We start from the raw sequence: 17,834 nt of genomic DNA on the forward strand, positions 1-17,834 counted from the left end.
TGTAAAAAGGCCATAGTAATTAAAAATATGTTTAAACTACATTGCAGTAAGACATTTGTTGCTCTTAATTAACTGTCATTTATATTCAAAGCTGTTCTTTAAGTTTTGCAATTTAGAACAAGAGGTGTCCATACCGGGTTTGAAAACCGTAAAATAGGTTTACTATAGATAATTATAACCGTGTTCCAGTGCTGTATGCACAAAAATCTTCGAATATATACATGTGCAAATATGCACTGCACGCAGAAATAGTGTGATGTCATGGATGTTGTTGCAGAAGCTTTGCTTGGCTTTGAACTGTATAAATATGTAAATTGTTTAAAAGCATTGCGTAAATGAAAATTCACATTCGCTTTTGGTAGTTGGAATGTGCGCCCATTGGATGGGATTGCTCGCAGCCAGAGACCTGGAAACCACAAAAAAGCTCGAACGCGGACGTGGATTTCATTCCAACTCCCGCAGAACAGGTAGGAAGACATCTACAATCACATATATGTTTTTCGATACTGTGATAGCATTGTCATGTTTCATGTATGCAAGCGTGGGGGAGGATGTCCTCACCCACTACACAGTTTCTGTTGTTACATAGTTTCAGTTGACCCTGGTATTGTAATAGTGCGCTGTCCAAGGCAGGACCCCCCTCGCCGTCACTCCGGATCCGCCTCTGCACTCAAGTGTTGTAATTAATAATAAACAGATAAGTGCTCCTAATTTTTTTGTGTGTGTTTGTGCCATTTTTAATTTCCAGTTATAAGAAAGCAAAACACAGGCGCTCGTAATCAGCACACATAAAATCGTTGTAATGAAACGTTACAAAACAGTATTGCCTACGCATGTCAGTTTTCTGCATACACTCACAGTTGCTGAAATATGGCATGCACTTACGCAGACCATTTTTAATTTGATCTGTTAAAGGAGTAGGGAGAATACTACAAGCACAGAATAATCAACAGTTGCAAATCAAAAAAGTTCTGATGCTATGTGGTGGAAATACTAGTTCAACAACAATTTCAAGAAGTTGTAAACTGCTCAAGAAGTGGCTCTCTTTCCAGTCACTTTCTTTTTTTTTCAAATTTTTTGCACTTTAGACCCAGAGGCATGCACACAGGTTTTGCACAATAGGGAAAGTTATAGCACTCACATACTTAAAGTGCTGTTATGCTGTAATGCTTTCTTATGTGTAACATCTGTTGGCTTCTGGAGCTGACGTAAGACACACGCAACTGATGAGATGCTGATAAAACAGAGCCTCTGCTTTTAGTGCAGGATGTACAAATAGTAGCAGCTGCTGCATTGGGCCCACCCGCAAAAGGGCAGGAGCTGGTACCGGGGACACTTCAAGTTTCATGGGAGCAAGGCACAGCTCTTCTGAAGGCAGCTGTGCATAGGTTGTGCCAGCCATCATTCGCTGCATTCCACTTGGTATGGAAGGGGATATTATGCAAGAAAGCACTAGGCCCAAAACATGGAACAACAGAATTTATTTGAGCAATTGTAATAACTTCACAAAGATCATTGGCTGAACCGTTCATTTTCTGTTTCTACACATTCCCACTTACCGACCTTACTCCAGTCCGACAGAACGTCGCTGCCAGCTCACAGCCCCCGGGCCATTAAAATATGCGCAAAAGTTCTTCCGGACTTGCTTGGCTCTGACCGTGTGGTTTTGTCCCTGAGACCCCTGCAGACATTGCCCTTCAGCGAGACCAGTGTGATGTTGCCTCCACACACCGTGGTTCACATCACCTAATTCAAAGAGATTGACTAATTGAGATGTATTAAAAAACTATGCAGGTGTGACACCTACAATGTCTTTTCAGGCTGCTCTGGAACTCGTGAATGGAAAAGTAGAAAGATCAACCTCAAGATGACCGAGAGCATTTGAAAGGAAAGAAGAAAAACTAAAGAAAGTGACATGCTTTCATTAACATAGCATATGAGGTAAACTATTGGAAAATATTGTACAAAATTATACAACACAAGACACTGAATTTGAAGCAAAGGTAATAACTGCCACCCACACACAAGATGAATACTTAAATTGTGACATCGCACTATACAATTGAAATTCCTCGTGCACGTTAAAAAAAAACAGGTCATCTAATTTGTGGTCCTATAGCGAGGCATGTGCTGAAAAGCAGGCTTACGTATGACAACCTATGGAAGAATATGTATGGCACTACAATAACTAACGAGCATCAGAACGTCACACTGATATGTCAAAGATTGTAACCTGTGAGGATGTCTTCGGTGTCAAGGTAGCCAGGCGGGGTGTATAGCCTTTTGGTGGACCTCCCATTCTGAAGCACATTGTGCAGCACAACTGTGGCTTTCACTATGTCCTTGGCAGTTTCAGCAAGAACCCTCATTAGACTCCTGTAAACTTGCCAGCCACTTGCCAGAACACCAAATGCATTCTCGACCACTCTTCTTGCCCTTGAGAGTCTGCAATCAGTACCAAAGAGCTCATGGGGACCTTCTCACATTAATTATCTATCACAGACACTAAATATCTCAATATTCAGCTCGGCTGCTGGCACATATTATTCCTTAGCTGGTTGGCTTCCCTGAAGATGTTATCCCCGACAAATTTTGTGCACTAGAGCAATACATATTGCTCTAGTGCACAAAATTTGTCGGGGATAACATGATGGTGCTGGATGAAAGGTGCTTTTTAGCGTATTTCAGTGCCTGTAGCACTGCGGTTTGTATTTCGAGCAGTTTGGAACAACAATTGAAATTCGGTGTGTGTGGGGGGGGGGGGGACACCAAAACACAAGGTCCTACATATGTACATCCTGAATGTGGCAACCTACTCTGACTAACACACTAATTATACACAATATTCAATAAGTACCAGCTTGGCAGGCACTGAATGCAGTGTATTATTTTTTCTTTACATAATTTTTATCGATGTCGTTTTTGCAGCTAAATTCTATGGCCAGACGGACATCCTCTTGAAGAAAGTGTGCAATGGAAAATGACTAATTACCTAAAATTCATTAACATTTAATTAAGGGTTTCGGGCAAAAGCAAGATGGCATTTTGACAGAATATCCTAGTTGCAAGTCATTTCACGTTTAACAAACCCTGATGCACGCACGTGTGTTAAAATATCCATTCTCGAATTTTGATTTGCAAATGAGCTGAAACAGCGGCGACAGGGAACATGGAGAGTGCCGTGTTTAGTTCACGTCTGAGGGCCACGTGATTTGGAGCGATGGCGATGAATAGACTAGGTGCTGCTCAGCTGGCCAGATAAACCTCTTTTCGGCCCAGATAAGCATTCGTTGGCTAGGGTGACGCTGTCCTCAGGTACGCTTGTTTGGTTGTGGCTCAATTGCATATCAAAATTTGGGGATGGATTTTTTTAATGCATGTGTGTATTTTGGGATTTTTTAAATGTGGAATGGTGCACAAAGAGGATAGTCCCTCAATCTGCTATCTCGCTTTCGCCTGAAATTCTTTAATTAAAGAGCTCATTAATGAATTTCAGGTAATTAGACAGCTTGTAATTACATACTCTCTTTGAGAGGATGGCCACCTGGCCATAGAACTCAACTGCAAAAAAAAAAAAAAAAAAAAAACATCTATGCTGCACTCTGTATGTATAATGCTAAATGCAGGGAAAGTGTTGCATGCTCCCTCCTAACCTGCAGTTATAAATTCGTCTTTCGACGTTGAGCTCTCTGGCAGAAAAGGGGCGCTGCATGTAAGTCTTCAGTCCAAACCCTTCATCAGCTACAATAGCATATGGCACAGTAGTGTCACTTCCCCGAGGCACGCTTGCCGAGGGAATGTGAAGGCTGTTGCTTTCAATGACATTGTTGAGGGTGGAGTCATTCCAAACTGCACTGTCCGAAAGTCTTCCGTTCCTCCCAACGTCGATGTACAGAAACTCCAAGTCAGCTCCAACACGTGCCATCAACAGAATACTGAAGCTGCCTTTGTAGTTTCTATACATAGCTCCAGACTTTGATGGAGGCAGGATCTGAACATGTTTGCCATCCAGGGCTCCAATGCAGTTTGGAAAGTTCCAAGCATCTTCGAATGCCATTGCAACCTTTTTCCACTCATCCTCGGTTGTGGGCACCTTCAGGTACTGTGACTTCAGGACGGCATACAGTGCCCTGCATACCTCGAGCACTATTCCTGCAACGGTATTGTGTGCCATACGGAACTGGAATCCAAGGGAGTGGAACGATTCACCTTAAAAAGGAAATGAATGAATGTTTAGTTAAATCAGTAGTCTTCATGTGTGTGAAAAAATATTGATGGTTTGTTCTACATAATGTCATACACAGAATACCACAACACATTAAAACACAGCATGCAGGCCATGTAATGTTGCACATGATAGTGAGAATGGAAAGAAAACTAATTCAGTAATGCACTTGGCAATCCACCAATGATTAACCTCATGGTGGTCCAGCCTATATGAATATAATACAGTGAATTGGCTTCAGTTTCTCACCAGTTGCGAGGAGTCTCAAGGTGACGGATAACCGTTCTTCTGGCGAAATGGCTTCCCTGAAGTTTGTATCCTGCCTTTGAATCTGTGGCCGAACCAGGTTCAGCAAATGCTCAAATGTGGACACGTCCATTCTGATATATCGCCTGTAGTTGTCTTTGACCTCCATGGCGAGCTCCCGCATTAGATTTTCACAGCAGCTCATCTGGGGACGCCGCTTTAAATATGGCTTCATCCACACACTTCGACGTTTGCGCTGCTGGCCTGAGCAGTCACGCAGTTCCTGCTCAACATCAAGCAGAACCACAGCTGCAAGGGCAAGCCCCGTATGTCCTGCATCCACCATGACAGCCTGTCATGTTCCAGAAACATAACAAAACATAATCATCAGTGATGATAATGACACACACTGCTGCAGTTGTCTGCACATATATGCTTGTACAGGGTGTCCCAACTAGAATACGTCAAGGTTTCAAAAATAGCATGTACAGCTTTGTGTGTGAAGCTGAAGTAGCAAGGACTGCGCATGTAGGGAGCGCACAGGAACAAAGTTTTGAATATTAGAGGGAGTCTGGATAAGCCACTGGCATTGCGCCATAGCTGCCAGTGATCGTTTTGTATAATTAGATGAAACTAATTCATTAACATGTTAATTTATGTGCCGAGATTGCGCAGCTGTAAAATTGCACAGCCTTCCTGAGAAACGCTCGACAGAGGTGTTCGAACCGGGTACGCTCTGTGTGCGCTTTATGTTATTTTTTCAACACGATTGCTGCAAACGCAAAAACAAAATTAATGAACTTAAAAAACGGCGTGAACACGACGATTTTAGCTCATAAGTGCTATGAAAGGGTGAAAAGAAACTAGGGAGACCATTTATCTGTTACTGTACTGCATTACAATCGCAGCGCGCTTCTGGCGCTGCTCGCACATTCTGCAAGTCGGCTTCACCTTATTGTCTTTTCTGATGCCGGTATCGCCTAGGGCCCGCGCGCATAGAACGGGGGGGGGTTCTGACCCCCCTCCCCTCTGGGGACATGCATAGACCCATCTCCAACTATCCTCATGACTATGTCTAATCCAACATTACAGGAAGAGTGAGGTGAAGCAGACTTCCAGAACAGCGACACAGCAATTGGACGCGTCTGATGCTCCCGAAATATGCGTAAATTTCTACTCACGTTTGCGTGGTGTGGTGCCGACGTTGAGCAAACAACGATCTCGACGAATGTAACGACAGTAAACAGCGTTCACACAGAAACGATCTCCAGCGAAAATCCGAACTACCAATCGAGAGTCTTGGAGTCGGAGCGGGCGCGGTTCCCGCGGAGATTACCTCTTTCGCCTCTTTCTCAGATCTAGATTCGGTTACTGGATCAGTTGGCCGTAGGGAGTGCTCGCCATTGCTGTCTCCCGTCTCCTTTTCTGGTCCGCGCGCACAAAAACGAAAAACGTGAAGAAGAGGAAGAAAAAGTCAAAGTGGTTTGAAATGAAAACTGCTTGATGAAACACTACAAAGTGCAAACATTTTCTTTTTTCGCCTGATACACCAATGCTTGTTCGCATAGCTCATGCAAGCAGTGTACAGAGTGTACTGTCCATAAGTATAACGTCATCTATGTTCTGAAAAATACGTTGTTGTTGTTTCTTTTTTTTTTGGGGGGGGGGGGGGTCTGAGACCCCGCCACGCTACGGGATCGTGGCGTTTTCTTTGTACCTCCTACTAAAAATATTCATGAATACTGTGAACAGTCACGCAAGTGTATCGCTGTTTGCCCGTTTCATCGACGCCTTTATTTCGAATGACCTTCACTCAGCACGCTTGTATACCTTGGGATAAAAGTTTACGGGACCCCGCAGTTTCACAGTGACACACATCACGGAACCTGCGCTATGGGTGTATTGAACACATTGGTGCCCCAATAAACCAGCAAGCAGGAATCGTGACCATCATCACCTCAATAATTAGAGAGTAAATATAAGCTACCAACGTGTATCAGTCGGCAACATATCATATGGCATATTGAACTGACGTACTTGGTAACATAACCCAGTTGTGGCTAGAATGATAGATGATAATTACTTCTGATCAAACTATCTACTGTCAGACTACAAAAATATGCGAGTATTTTGTGAGGTGAGGCTGGAAGAGTGGCTGTAAAAGAGAGGCTAGAAGGCTGGCAAGTTACGCGAATCCTTTCTGTCTCAATCGTTGTGCAGACATTTAGTACTTAAAGACATTGAAATAATTTATTTTACTAAAAATAAGCTTTCACGTAATGCCGCCTCTTCGTCAGGTACAAGTGCTAGACATTCCCCATTTTTGCCTGCTGACATTTACTCGCCCTTCTTCGAAAGGAAAGAAGGGAATTGGGCCAAAGAGTTTCTCCTAGAAGCATTGGAGAATAGAAGTTGTAATTGCGTACACATCCGTTCTTTTGTCTGCTTTCCATCTCATTTGAGGTGTATTGCTTCAAAATGCGCTGGCGTGGGAGAAACTGTCGTTGTACATGAGAATCCGTCGTGGTATCCGTACGTTCGTCGAGGTTTCAGCATCGTCATGGCCAGCTCTTTCCCTGCTCATATGGAATCCGATCTCATCACTTTGCTGGAGGATCGACTTTCACTGTGGCAAGTCAGGCACAGTGAATATTACAAGAAGGATGTTTGGGAAAGAAATTTCGGCGAAATTGTCCAAGAGCTTTGACTGCATGGTGAGTATCTCTACTACTTGTCTTAACTCTCTGGGATCAGCGCATTTTATCTGCGACAGACTTTGCCATGACTTCAACACGTTCTTAAAATAATTCTGGGAAAGTGAATTTTGCCATTTGACCTTCGAAATTTGCCGAGTCAACGACGGGAACAAAAGTACATGCCCGATTTACCCCATTCTTTTGAAAAATACGATGAGTAATGCAATCATCCGACGAAAAGATTCGAAAAGCGTCGTTTGGAGACATGTAAATCGCCGGCCGCGCTCAGCCGGAAGAAACGGCGCGTCTACCTCCCCATTCCCGTTTTCCAAGCCTCTGCTGACAACTGCAGCATGGATGACACGCAAAGTTATCGGAAAGAAGCGCGCGAAGCAAACAGGAAAGGGCGGGTGGCCGCCTTTAGTCCGCCGCATCTTGCATTAATTTAACGATAACTGAGCTTCGCTGACAATTTTCTTTTTTGTTGTTGCAGTTTTTCAATTTAGTTTTGTTGCTATTACCAAAGCAGTATGGAATGTACTGTACGATGCATTGGGGTAAATCCAACATGGGCTTTGTATCTGAAAGTAAAAAATAAAAAGCCAGGTTGACTTGGCAAACTTCAGAAACCCTTTGGGAAAATTCATTTTCACGTGAATTAAATTTGAGAAAAGCGCTCAGTATAGTTTCGGCAACCTCTCCCCTGGGGTCAAATAGAAATAATTTTTGTAATACCATATCTTTTTGCTTTAGGTGAAATGCCTCTTCTATCCAAATTTTGAGTCCAAGCAATATTTCTTCTTTGTGAACTGCGCACCATATATTGGGGTGGCTGAAGAGGGTAGGGGGTGGGGCATGCATCTCACCTAGTGACCCACGATTATACATTGATTTTTGATTGCTTTGCATTATCTACAAGTGGCACTAGGACAGCCCTATCTCATTATCGTCTCTTTATACGTGTGTGTGATGGCCTATAGTAACATGTCTAGTGACGCAAAATTACTAGGTGAACACCGGTGCTAAATGTGCTGTTCTTCGCACCATTCACTAATGTTACATTGTGCTGATAATCACTTGAGTCATGTTGCATGTTGTGTCGAGTATGTTTTGGTGCTGTGATAAACTGTACTTTAATTTATTATTGTAACTAACTTGACCACTTTTTGAATTACTCAGAGAGTCATGTGTATGTGCTACATGTTATGTTTGCTTCGTATCACAATTGCTCCGTAGTCGCTCTTGATATGTAACCATTTGTTTCCATGTGAAAATTCCTTAAATTGCACAGCCTTACTATGGCGCGCTATCTACCAGTGCATTGACAGGTTGTCTGCGTTTCTAGTTGCCACTGTGAAAGCGAAGTGGAACTGCTTGAGGTCAGCATCTGCCCGTGAGTTGCGAAAATTTCAAGGGAAGAGATCAGGAGATGGAGGTGACCAGGGATACATCTCATCCTGGGCACATTTTAAGAGGTTGGGATTCCTCAGGGCTGGGAACCCGAGGGCAGCAAGTAAGTCCAACTTGGACACAGACCTCCCACCCGAGTTTCCTTTGGCTCCAACGCCTGCTGTCCAGGTATGAAATCCCAATAAATGTTCTTTTTAGTCTACGTGATTAGTGCTACAGAAAATGAACACAGTGTCAGTTTGTTCAGTTGAGGTAATTTGGGAAACCCACAGTAGTGACATTCTCGAAGGTACCCATACAACATGACATATTGGTTGGACATGGACATGACATATTGCTGCATCATTATCGTTCGAGCAATGACTAATTTTGGTTATAATAATGACCACACTGAGAATCACAAGACTGCGAGCTATGATTCCTCACTACCTCACACAAAATACATTCTGTTGTATCGTGTCTATGCGAACACACCTTTTGGCATTTTCTTTTTGGTGTTTTGTCACAAGTAACTGTTATAATTAAGACAAAAAAGCATGCGGCATGGACACACAGCCTTTTTAACAATTCAAAATTTCAGAAGCGAACCACTGCCGTTATGCCCAGCTGAAGAATTGTTGTTGTTTCACTGGTATTTCCATTATTTTGTCCAACACGTGTATGTTTCTCATTTAAACACTTCTCCAGTCTACACAGCAACAGGCTCATGATGATGTGGAGCTAGAGCTACATGAAGCTGGGGATGAGTCCATCCTTGAAGAGAAGGGTATGCAGCTTGCTACTGTGCAGAGCACACCAAGTAGTACATCTTCGAGCAGCAGTTCCAGTGGCCCAGCTCGAAAAAGGACAAGGGCACCAAGTACACAGGAGCCTTCAACCCTGGTGGAGCAACGGACAGCACTATTCCGGGCAGCTGTCAACAGACTGAATAATCCTGCACCCCAAACAGACGACGTCGACGTCTTCGTGAAGCAACTGGGGAATGCTATCCGTTGTATTCCACCTGGAATAGAACGGGACAGGTTGTACTTTGCATTGTTGAGCAAAACTCTGAATGCAAAGCACTCCAAACCGGAATTTCTTTATGTTCGCAGTGATTAAAGTTAGGCTACATTGAGTAATTTGAAGACTAATTATTCTGAGGTGATTCACATTTCTACTCACCGGCTTCATCCCAGTCCAGTTGAATGGCACTACCAGCTCACAGCACCTGGACCATTCAAGTATGCACAAATTTTTTCATAGTTCATCTGACCTAGTAATTTGAAGCCATGTATATAAATACTGCAGAAAGACAAGATACATTGTGATCACTGTAATGTTAAGAATTCAGTGTGAACTGGACTATGGAAGCTATACCATAAATTATGTAGCAAAAAACGTTGAGCTTGAAGCAGACATAAAAAAACGTCCCACAGAAAATTATGATTGGGGCTAATGTCACGAAGTGTTAATAACGTTTGACAGAGTTCTTCCAAGTCCTGTAGTATATGGTACATGCAGCAAAGCAACATAATCTAACGCCACTATATCATAAATGTAGTGCTAAAAAGCTATGTAACAACACATTGCGCTGACCTTCCCGAAAATGTATATGTGACACTGGTTCACAAGCACGACATGAGAAAAATCTCAATACGTGATGCCCATATTCTGCACCAGGCTCTGGGATCACAGTTCAAGACTATTGGTTCTATCCCACCGATGATGATGGCGATAGCATTATCACTGGTATTGAGCGCATTTGACAAAGCTTGTACATTTCTCGATCGCGAAGGTAATCATGCTTAAAAAGGCATAAACATATCCTGTGCCGCCTGTATTCTTTGCTCGATAAATTTAATAGTGCTAGATGCTGTAGAGCAACTCTCCTCTGCCGCTCTCGAAACTACACATCAGGATTTGTACTTACGTTTTCATGATGTGATGCGTTTTCTTCTACTACCGTTGACATTCACGAAGCAGCACGAAAAAAGAAAAGAAAAGAAACAGCATCAACGATAAAACGACGCATAAATCTATCGGCAGCGTAGGCATCAACCTGCCGCTATGCTGTGGTGGTGGTGGTGGTAGCGATAGGGCTTGCCGTTGTCGGCCTCACGTATGTGGGCAACGTCACGACTCACGCCCTGGGGGAATGTGCGTCCTGGGCCGACTTGTAAGGGAACTGTGCCGACATATGTCTGAAAGCGTCTGAGACAAAGCATGCTCCATCTGCCGTCTCCGCCTTCTTCTCCCCCAATTGGTTACCGTGTCGTTACCGAGTTGTTAAACGTGTTTTGAGCATTTGTATAACCAGTGTGATTGCAGCCTAAGGCTTGCATCAGATGCAGTGGTAGCAGCCGGAGGAGCAGTACGTCTCACTTTGACCGTCGATGGACAACGTGTCACACAACGCTTCATCTACCTGCAGGGATTGGCGGGACTGATGATCCTGGGACGCGACTTCATTATCCGGATGGGACTCGTCCTTGACATACGTCGCAGGCTACCAGCATGCAAGCGGTACTACCTTCTACCCCTTCATGGAGTGGACGACGCCGGAAACGGAGCAGAACCGGACTGGTGAGGAGACCCAGGATCCGGAGCTGGACAACCTACGCCCGTTGAGCATTTTCCGGAGCAGAACACCTAACAGCGACGGTCGTACCCGCTGTTTTGGAGGACTCCCTGAAACGATTTCCAGGAAGCCCGGACCAGCGACGCATGCTCGCTAAAGCATTGCGGCCATTCTCCTGTATGTTCACAGAGAGACCAGGTCTAACCCATGCATTGGAGCACCGGATAGAAACCGGCGACGCAAGGCCCTGGCGATGTAATCCTCGGCCTTTGAGCGTGCATAAGCGCAAGGTCTTTGATGCTGCGCTAGATGAAATGATCGAGACCGGTGCTGTGAGACTTTCCCGCAGCCCGTGGGCTTTTCCGGTGGTTCTTGCGCCGAAAAAGGATGGAACCGCAAGGTTGTGCGTGGACTACCGCCGACTGAACGAGGTGACGGTAAGAGATTCGTACTCTTTTCCCTCGACTCGATCATGTATTCCTTGGGATCCGCCCACGAGTTTACAACTTTGGACTGCAGTAAAGGATTCCTGGAGATTCAGATAGCACCGGATGAGTTGGGAAAACAGCATTTACCTGTCACAGGGGATTATTTGAATTTGCCCGACTGCCCTTTGGACTGTCTAGTTCCCCCTCTAGTTTTCAGCGAGTGATGGACGAGGTGCTTGACGATGCGAAATACAATTTCGCTATGGCATACATGGATGATGTAGTAATTTTTTCACGTACATTCCAGGAACACCTCTCTCATTTGAAAGTGGTGTTAGGACGCATGCAAGCAGCAGGATTGACTGTCAATCCCCGGAAGATGCAGTTGGCTACCAACAGCATCGATCTCCTCGGGTTGAAGGTGGAGTCCGGCACGGTCAGGCCGAACAAGGACAAGCTAAAGGCTATCCTTGAGTACCCCCGACCGACGGATGTGAAAAGCTTCCAGCGCTTCCTGGGTATGATTGGCTTTTATAGACAGTTTATACCGCGATGCGAAGACCTAACGCAACCGCTAACTTGGCTTTTGCGGAAGGGAGCACGATGGTCGTGGGGTCAAGCGCAGGAACAGGCGTTTACCTCTCTCGCTAAAGCGATTGCGGAAACTACCCGCTTGTATCTCCCAGACTTGAATCGCCCATTTGTACTACAAACTGATGCGAGCAATTACGGCCTTGGTGCAGTCTTGTTACAAGAGCATCACGGTTAACTCCAGCCCGTGGCATTTGCAAGCCGTACGCTGACGCCTCCCGAACGCAATTATAGCGTGACGGCGAAGGAGTGCCTTGTAATCATGTTCGCACTACATAAGTTCGACATATTTGGATGGTGCGAAATTCACTATTCAAACTGACCATCATGCGCTATCCTGGTTAAAGCGGTTTAAAAACCCAGCCGGACGGCTCGCACGTTGGAGTTTAACGTTGCAGCCACCGCCTCCGCCTCCGGGGTTCTTCTTCTTCGAAACTTTCAATACAAAGAAAAGGATTCTGCAAGTTCATAGGCAAGCTCTCCGAACCCAGATAAATGATCTCAACTGCGCAGCCAATATGCTCTGTGGCCTACTTTACGGTCCGCACTTTCGGCATACCCAAGAATTTTCCCATTGGCAACGTTGTCAAGAAAAAGAATTCGCTTCACTCTAGTCAGTCCTCCGTCGCTCGGGTCCCAAACCTGCTGCAAAACGCCGTGAAGAGCCGGCCCATTCATCGATTCTCCCCGTCAATCCTGCAAGTGTGCATCTGTCGTCGCACCTCACAGACCTTCTCTCCAAAACACCGAAGTTCTGCCTTAATGTGAAACCTTCAAAGTTCGACTTCATCTCCGACGTGGACCTCATAGCTTCGAAGCTGCAGTGTGGTTCCCAGAAACATGCTTTCATTGAAAATTCGATTGCCAAGCTTTCCCATTGCACCGGTCCCTGCTACAGTGTCAAACCCCGTTCAGTTGTTGCGGCACAAGACGAGTTGCAGGCTAAAAATCTGGTCTTGCTTCAAACTGACAAATCTGGCCGTTTTGGTGTTCTACCGAGAGAAGAGTTCTTAAAAAGGCGGTCGGACGCGATTGACAAGCTGTTGGTGCCTTTCACTGGGAACCTTCGAACTTTGAAAAGGGATGTTTTGTATATTTTGAATGAAAACGAAATGTCCTTAAAGAAAACCGTTCCTTAAAGAAAACCGTTCTATTGCAGAACATTCGAGTAGACGTCGGCTTTATCGTCGTTTTTAAGTAAATAATGCTAGAAAACTTGCAGCACATTTTGGTATTAAGTTATGCGGCGCTAACGATATGGTCATCAATATCAACCTATAAGCTGTCCCTCATCGTTATCCCTCTTATCAAGATAGCCACGTGATGCTGTGTCATCGTATAGCAAGGCCTTCAACCTATTAGGCTTTCGTTTTTACTATGCACGTTTCGTAATAATACTATGCACGTTTCGTAATGTTGTTGTTGTACAAAGAGGGTCAGTTTCTAAGCTGCCCATTTTCTATTCCACCGATAGAATAAAGATTCGCGTCGCACATGGCCTATTCCTTGATCACGCTGTCTCGAAGCTGTCTCTTGGTAAAGAGTATCAAAGGAACTTCTTCTTGCACTTTCTCTTCAAAATTTTTATTGAAGGATCATAAACCCAATCTACCCCTTAGAATTGTACTAAATGAAAATAGCACATGGCAGAAGTTGGTTTCAACCTTCACCCAGAAATCATTGTCAGTTTTAGATGTAACCAACTCCTTATCTCTGAGGAACTCTCACGATTTTCTCAAAATGCTTTTGCCGTTTCATGGTTCTGAAATGTTTGCTATGTCATTGGATGTCAAAGATCTGTACTATTGGCTTAGGAAACCTTTGCTGTTGAAACGGGTTTCGGATCTTTTGAACGCAAATCTGGTACGTTTCCAGTCTCACGCTGGCATTGCAATAAGTGATTTTTTGGAATTGCTGAATTTGTATTTGGATTCAAATGTAACTTGCATAGATGGCGTTTTATTCACCCAAAAGGATGGTGTTTTCATAGGTTCGTCTGTTGCACCGTTCTTATCTGAAATCTATTTAGGTTGCCTCGACTCTCATTTAAGTGCCTTTGTAAATTCATGTTTGCCTGACACTGTTTTGGTGGCTAGATACGTCGACGATCTGATATTTATGTCTCGTTCCCGCTCCTGCTTGGTAGAACTACAACGTGTGGCTCGTGAATCGGTCCCGGAGTTAACTTTTACGGAAGAGCATCCTACCGACGGGAAGTTGAAGTTTCTAGATTTCACCTTACACTTCAAAGGTGGATTATGCTGGGAATATGGTGCATCAAGTGAAAAACCCCTTCTGCCAAGAAGGAGTTGCCATTCTAAGTTGGTGAAAAATAGTTTGATAAATTCTTTGTTAACCAGTGCATTGACCAAATCTTGCTCGCATTTTGTCTTCAGTGCTCTCAAGCGACAGACCGCCAAATTACAAAGAGCAGGATATGAGTTTAAGCTAATACAGCACAATAATAATACTTGCTCAGTTTCAAGCTCGACCGAAACGCTTAATGGAAGAAAATGAGAAAAACAAGAAAATTGCAGTAGTTCCGTACTACCACAAGATTTCACACAATTTGAAGGCTATGTCGAATGGGATGGGTGTCCGTCTCCTCTTTAGGAACAACTTCAGGTTAGATCGTGTAACGCCTTTTTCAAAACCAGAGTCTGCATGTAATGTTGAACACAGAACCATTAAGTTTGTTCCTTGTGCAATAAATGTTGTATATAGAATCCCGTTAGCTTGTGGCTTTGTATACATAGGTCAAACATCTCAATGCGTAAACCAAAGGTTGGGCCAGCATAAAAACAATCCTGATTCAAATTTGTCGGATCACCTAAGAATCTGTAATAATTGTCAACCTCTATGGTCCCAGACGGCGGTGCTGGCGTGGGAACAAGACAGGCGAAAACGTCTTTTAAGAGAAGCGTCGGCCATACAGAGTGTGGGCAATTGTATTAGTGTGCCGTCTGTATGTATCCACCCGGCTTTCAAGCGCCTCCTTTGACTTCCCTCAACTCATTTTGTCCTCATTTCCCTATTCCCCCCTCTCTCTGTCTTCCCTCGCACCGTCTACATGTTCATGAAGCTCGTGTTTATCGATTAAACGTTTTGCTGGTTTGAGCCTTCGTGTTTGTCTTTGTTTACGTGTCTTGCCCATCGCTCAGGCTTGCCTTATCATGGCAGCGATATGACTTCTCGGTGGAATACCGGAACAAGGCGGCACACTCGCTATCTCGAGCATCGTTACCCCTTGAGGACGTCGTTATTCTGCAGGAGCTTGTGGCCGCGGTAAACCAGACCGTATCGGAGGAGCTCTCGTGGGCACAGGTTGAAAGCAGGGTCGACATCCTGGAAGCGCAGAGGACCGACCGATGGCCTGCGGAAGTTGGTGTCCGCTCGGATCTGGGACAGACTGCTGGACGTTTTTTCTCGGTTTGGATTCCCGGGCCAGCTCATCACGGATAACGCCTCGTACTTTACAAGTAAGGTGTTTGTCGATATCTGCTCTGCGTCGAGCATACATCACGTAAAGACGTCCCCTTATCACCCTCAGGCGAACATAACTGAGCGGGCTCATCGCAACATCAAGTTGATGTTGGTATCTTTTACCGAAAGGCATAAAGATTGGGACGCCCGTCTTACGGAGCTTGGCTTTGCCACTCGTACGACGGAAAATAGGCAGACAGGATTTACCCCGGCACATTTGAATTTCGGACGTGAAATTGTGTTCACCCTCGAAAACACATTGCGAACACGGCACGTACAGCCTGGTCGTTCGTACGCGAAGTATGCAAACGATCTTCGCGATAGAATTTCGACTGCCATTCGTTTGGCACGAGAGAGTCTTGAGGTCGCAAGACTGGAGCAGTCTCTCCAGTACAACAAAGGTCGACGTCAGGTCATTTACCGCGTTGGAGACCTGGTTCTAAGGCGAACACATCCCCTTAGCGATGCGGCGAAAGGCTTTGCTGCCTCTCTCGCTGATCGATGGGACGGTCCTTATCAGGTAAGCGCACAGCTAACTCCGGTCACTTACAGGCTCGAGCGTTGCAGCGACAACGAGGAAACGGGCCTCGTCCACGTACAAGACCTCAAGGCCTTTCGTCAGCGCATCTCGGACAACGGCAGGTGGGAGGAGGAGCCCGATCCAACATCGGAAACCCGCCCTTCCTTAAGTACACCCAGGCTTGGTCATCAATCCACTGAAGAGACTACTGTCCAGGGTGGGGAAGGTGTGGGATGGGGGGGGGGGCGCTTATCGCCAATCGCAAGCGCCGAGAGGGAAGGTGCCCTCTCCGACTGCGTAGATAAAAACGGTGCGCATCAGCTACACAGGAGAGATGCGAAGAAGCCAGGACAGCAACGACACAACGAGCGACAGACAAGGATTCCCACTGTTGTAAGAGAATAAAGCTTCTCATTGCTATTTCCTGGTTGTGTCCGTGTTCTGGGGAGGCTGTAAGACGGGACGGCAGGAAACCTCGGTGGTGTTAGCGAAGGGGAACCCCACAAACTGGCGTCCAACGTTGGGGACGACCCGTCTTGCCGCACGCCCGAGGACACTGACAGCGAGTGCATTTGTTTGTATCATTTGTCGCCCGTGCCCTTCGCTCGCTGTCGCTTTTGCTGTTGTAGTTCGGGAGCGTGCGTTTGCTGGCCATGCCGCCCAAGATGCCTCTCGAGACCGTCTACGAGGACGACCCGTCAGTTGAGGAGGACCTGCTTCGGCATATGACGACTCTGTGCGCTTTATTGTCACGGTCGCACGGTTTAGCAGCGCTTTGTTGCTCGCGCTGCTTTGCATGCTTTTATGCCCTTACAAAGTCATTTACTCTGAAAATGTGAGCACCATTTCTGAAACAACGTTGTGTTAACGTGTTCTTACCACGGCTACGGCTGTTGCTCAACGGAAAGCAGCTCTGTCACGGGAAGAACGTTTCCTTCGTAAGTACGTACTTGATCGGTTATTTCGTGCCCCTGTATGTGAGAGAATCATCCTGAATCGTTCGTTTGCGAGCTGGCACTATGCTACAGCTGCAGATCCATTTGATTTCCTCCATTGTTGTACAAGTTTGATTAATGGCATTCTTTATAAGTTCACCAACAAACACACAAAACGTAGCCTCGTCGTCACACAAACGTCGCTGAATGATATTTCTAGTCCTCCATGCTTGTCCTGCAGACCGTGACTGGTCTTGTAATAGAAGAGTAAACTCAAGAATAAACCTCCGAACACACAGAAATAAAACTGCAAGCGCGTTCATTGCAACGAGGATATCACTGACATGCGCAGCTGGCATGCTCTCGGGGTCACGTGAGCGGTCACGTGGTAGACAGAAGCAACAGCCGCCGGCTCTAAAGCGAAACGCACCGCCTCGAAAATATTGTCGCCACCGGCGTGCCAGCTCGGAAGATCTCTCATTGGCTGCGCATTATATGTATATATATTTGGATGTTCATTGGTCTAAAAAACTGGCGTCAGTTTCCTTCGCGCTGATTGGGCGAGAGTCATTTGACTGAGGAGCGAGCATCCGAACGCGCGAACCGCTCAACGGAAGCAGTCGAACCAGGGGCGCGTTACCGAACACTGCGCGAGCTTGCGAGCTCGCGATGCCTCCGCCTTGCGCGTCGTCTTCACCATAGCAACAGGGCATTCACGTGACGGTCACGTGGTACTCTTC

At 45.5% G+C, this 17,834-nt stretch overlaps 1 protein-coding gene across 1 annotated transcript; it reads right to left on the reverse strand.

Annotated features, from left to right (window-relative positions):
- Window positions 1–2,219: 2,219 nt before the first annotated feature.
- LOC135392472 (uncharacterized) lies at window positions 2,220–4,817 on the reverse strand. The gene is made up of 3 exons (XM_064623180.1): window positions 4,475–4,817; window positions 3,654–4,209; window positions 2,220–2,445 (listed from the first exon to the last, which is right to left on the reverse strand). The coding sequence occupies exons 1-3, from the start codon at window positions 4,815–4,817 to the stop codon at window positions 2,220–2,222; spliced, it is 1,125 nt and encodes a 374-aa protein (XP_064479250.1).
- Window positions 4,818–17,834: the final 13,017 nt, after the last annotated feature.

The sequence above is a fragment of the Ornithodoros turicata genome, chromosome 4, assembly GCF_037126465.1.
Source record: "Ornithodoros turicata isolate Travis chromosome 4, ASM3712646v1, whole genome shotgun sequence".
In the NCBI taxonomy this organism is placed as follows: domain Eukaryota; kingdom Metazoa; phylum Arthropoda; class Arachnida; order Ixodida; family Argasidae; genus Ornithodoros; species Ornithodoros turicata.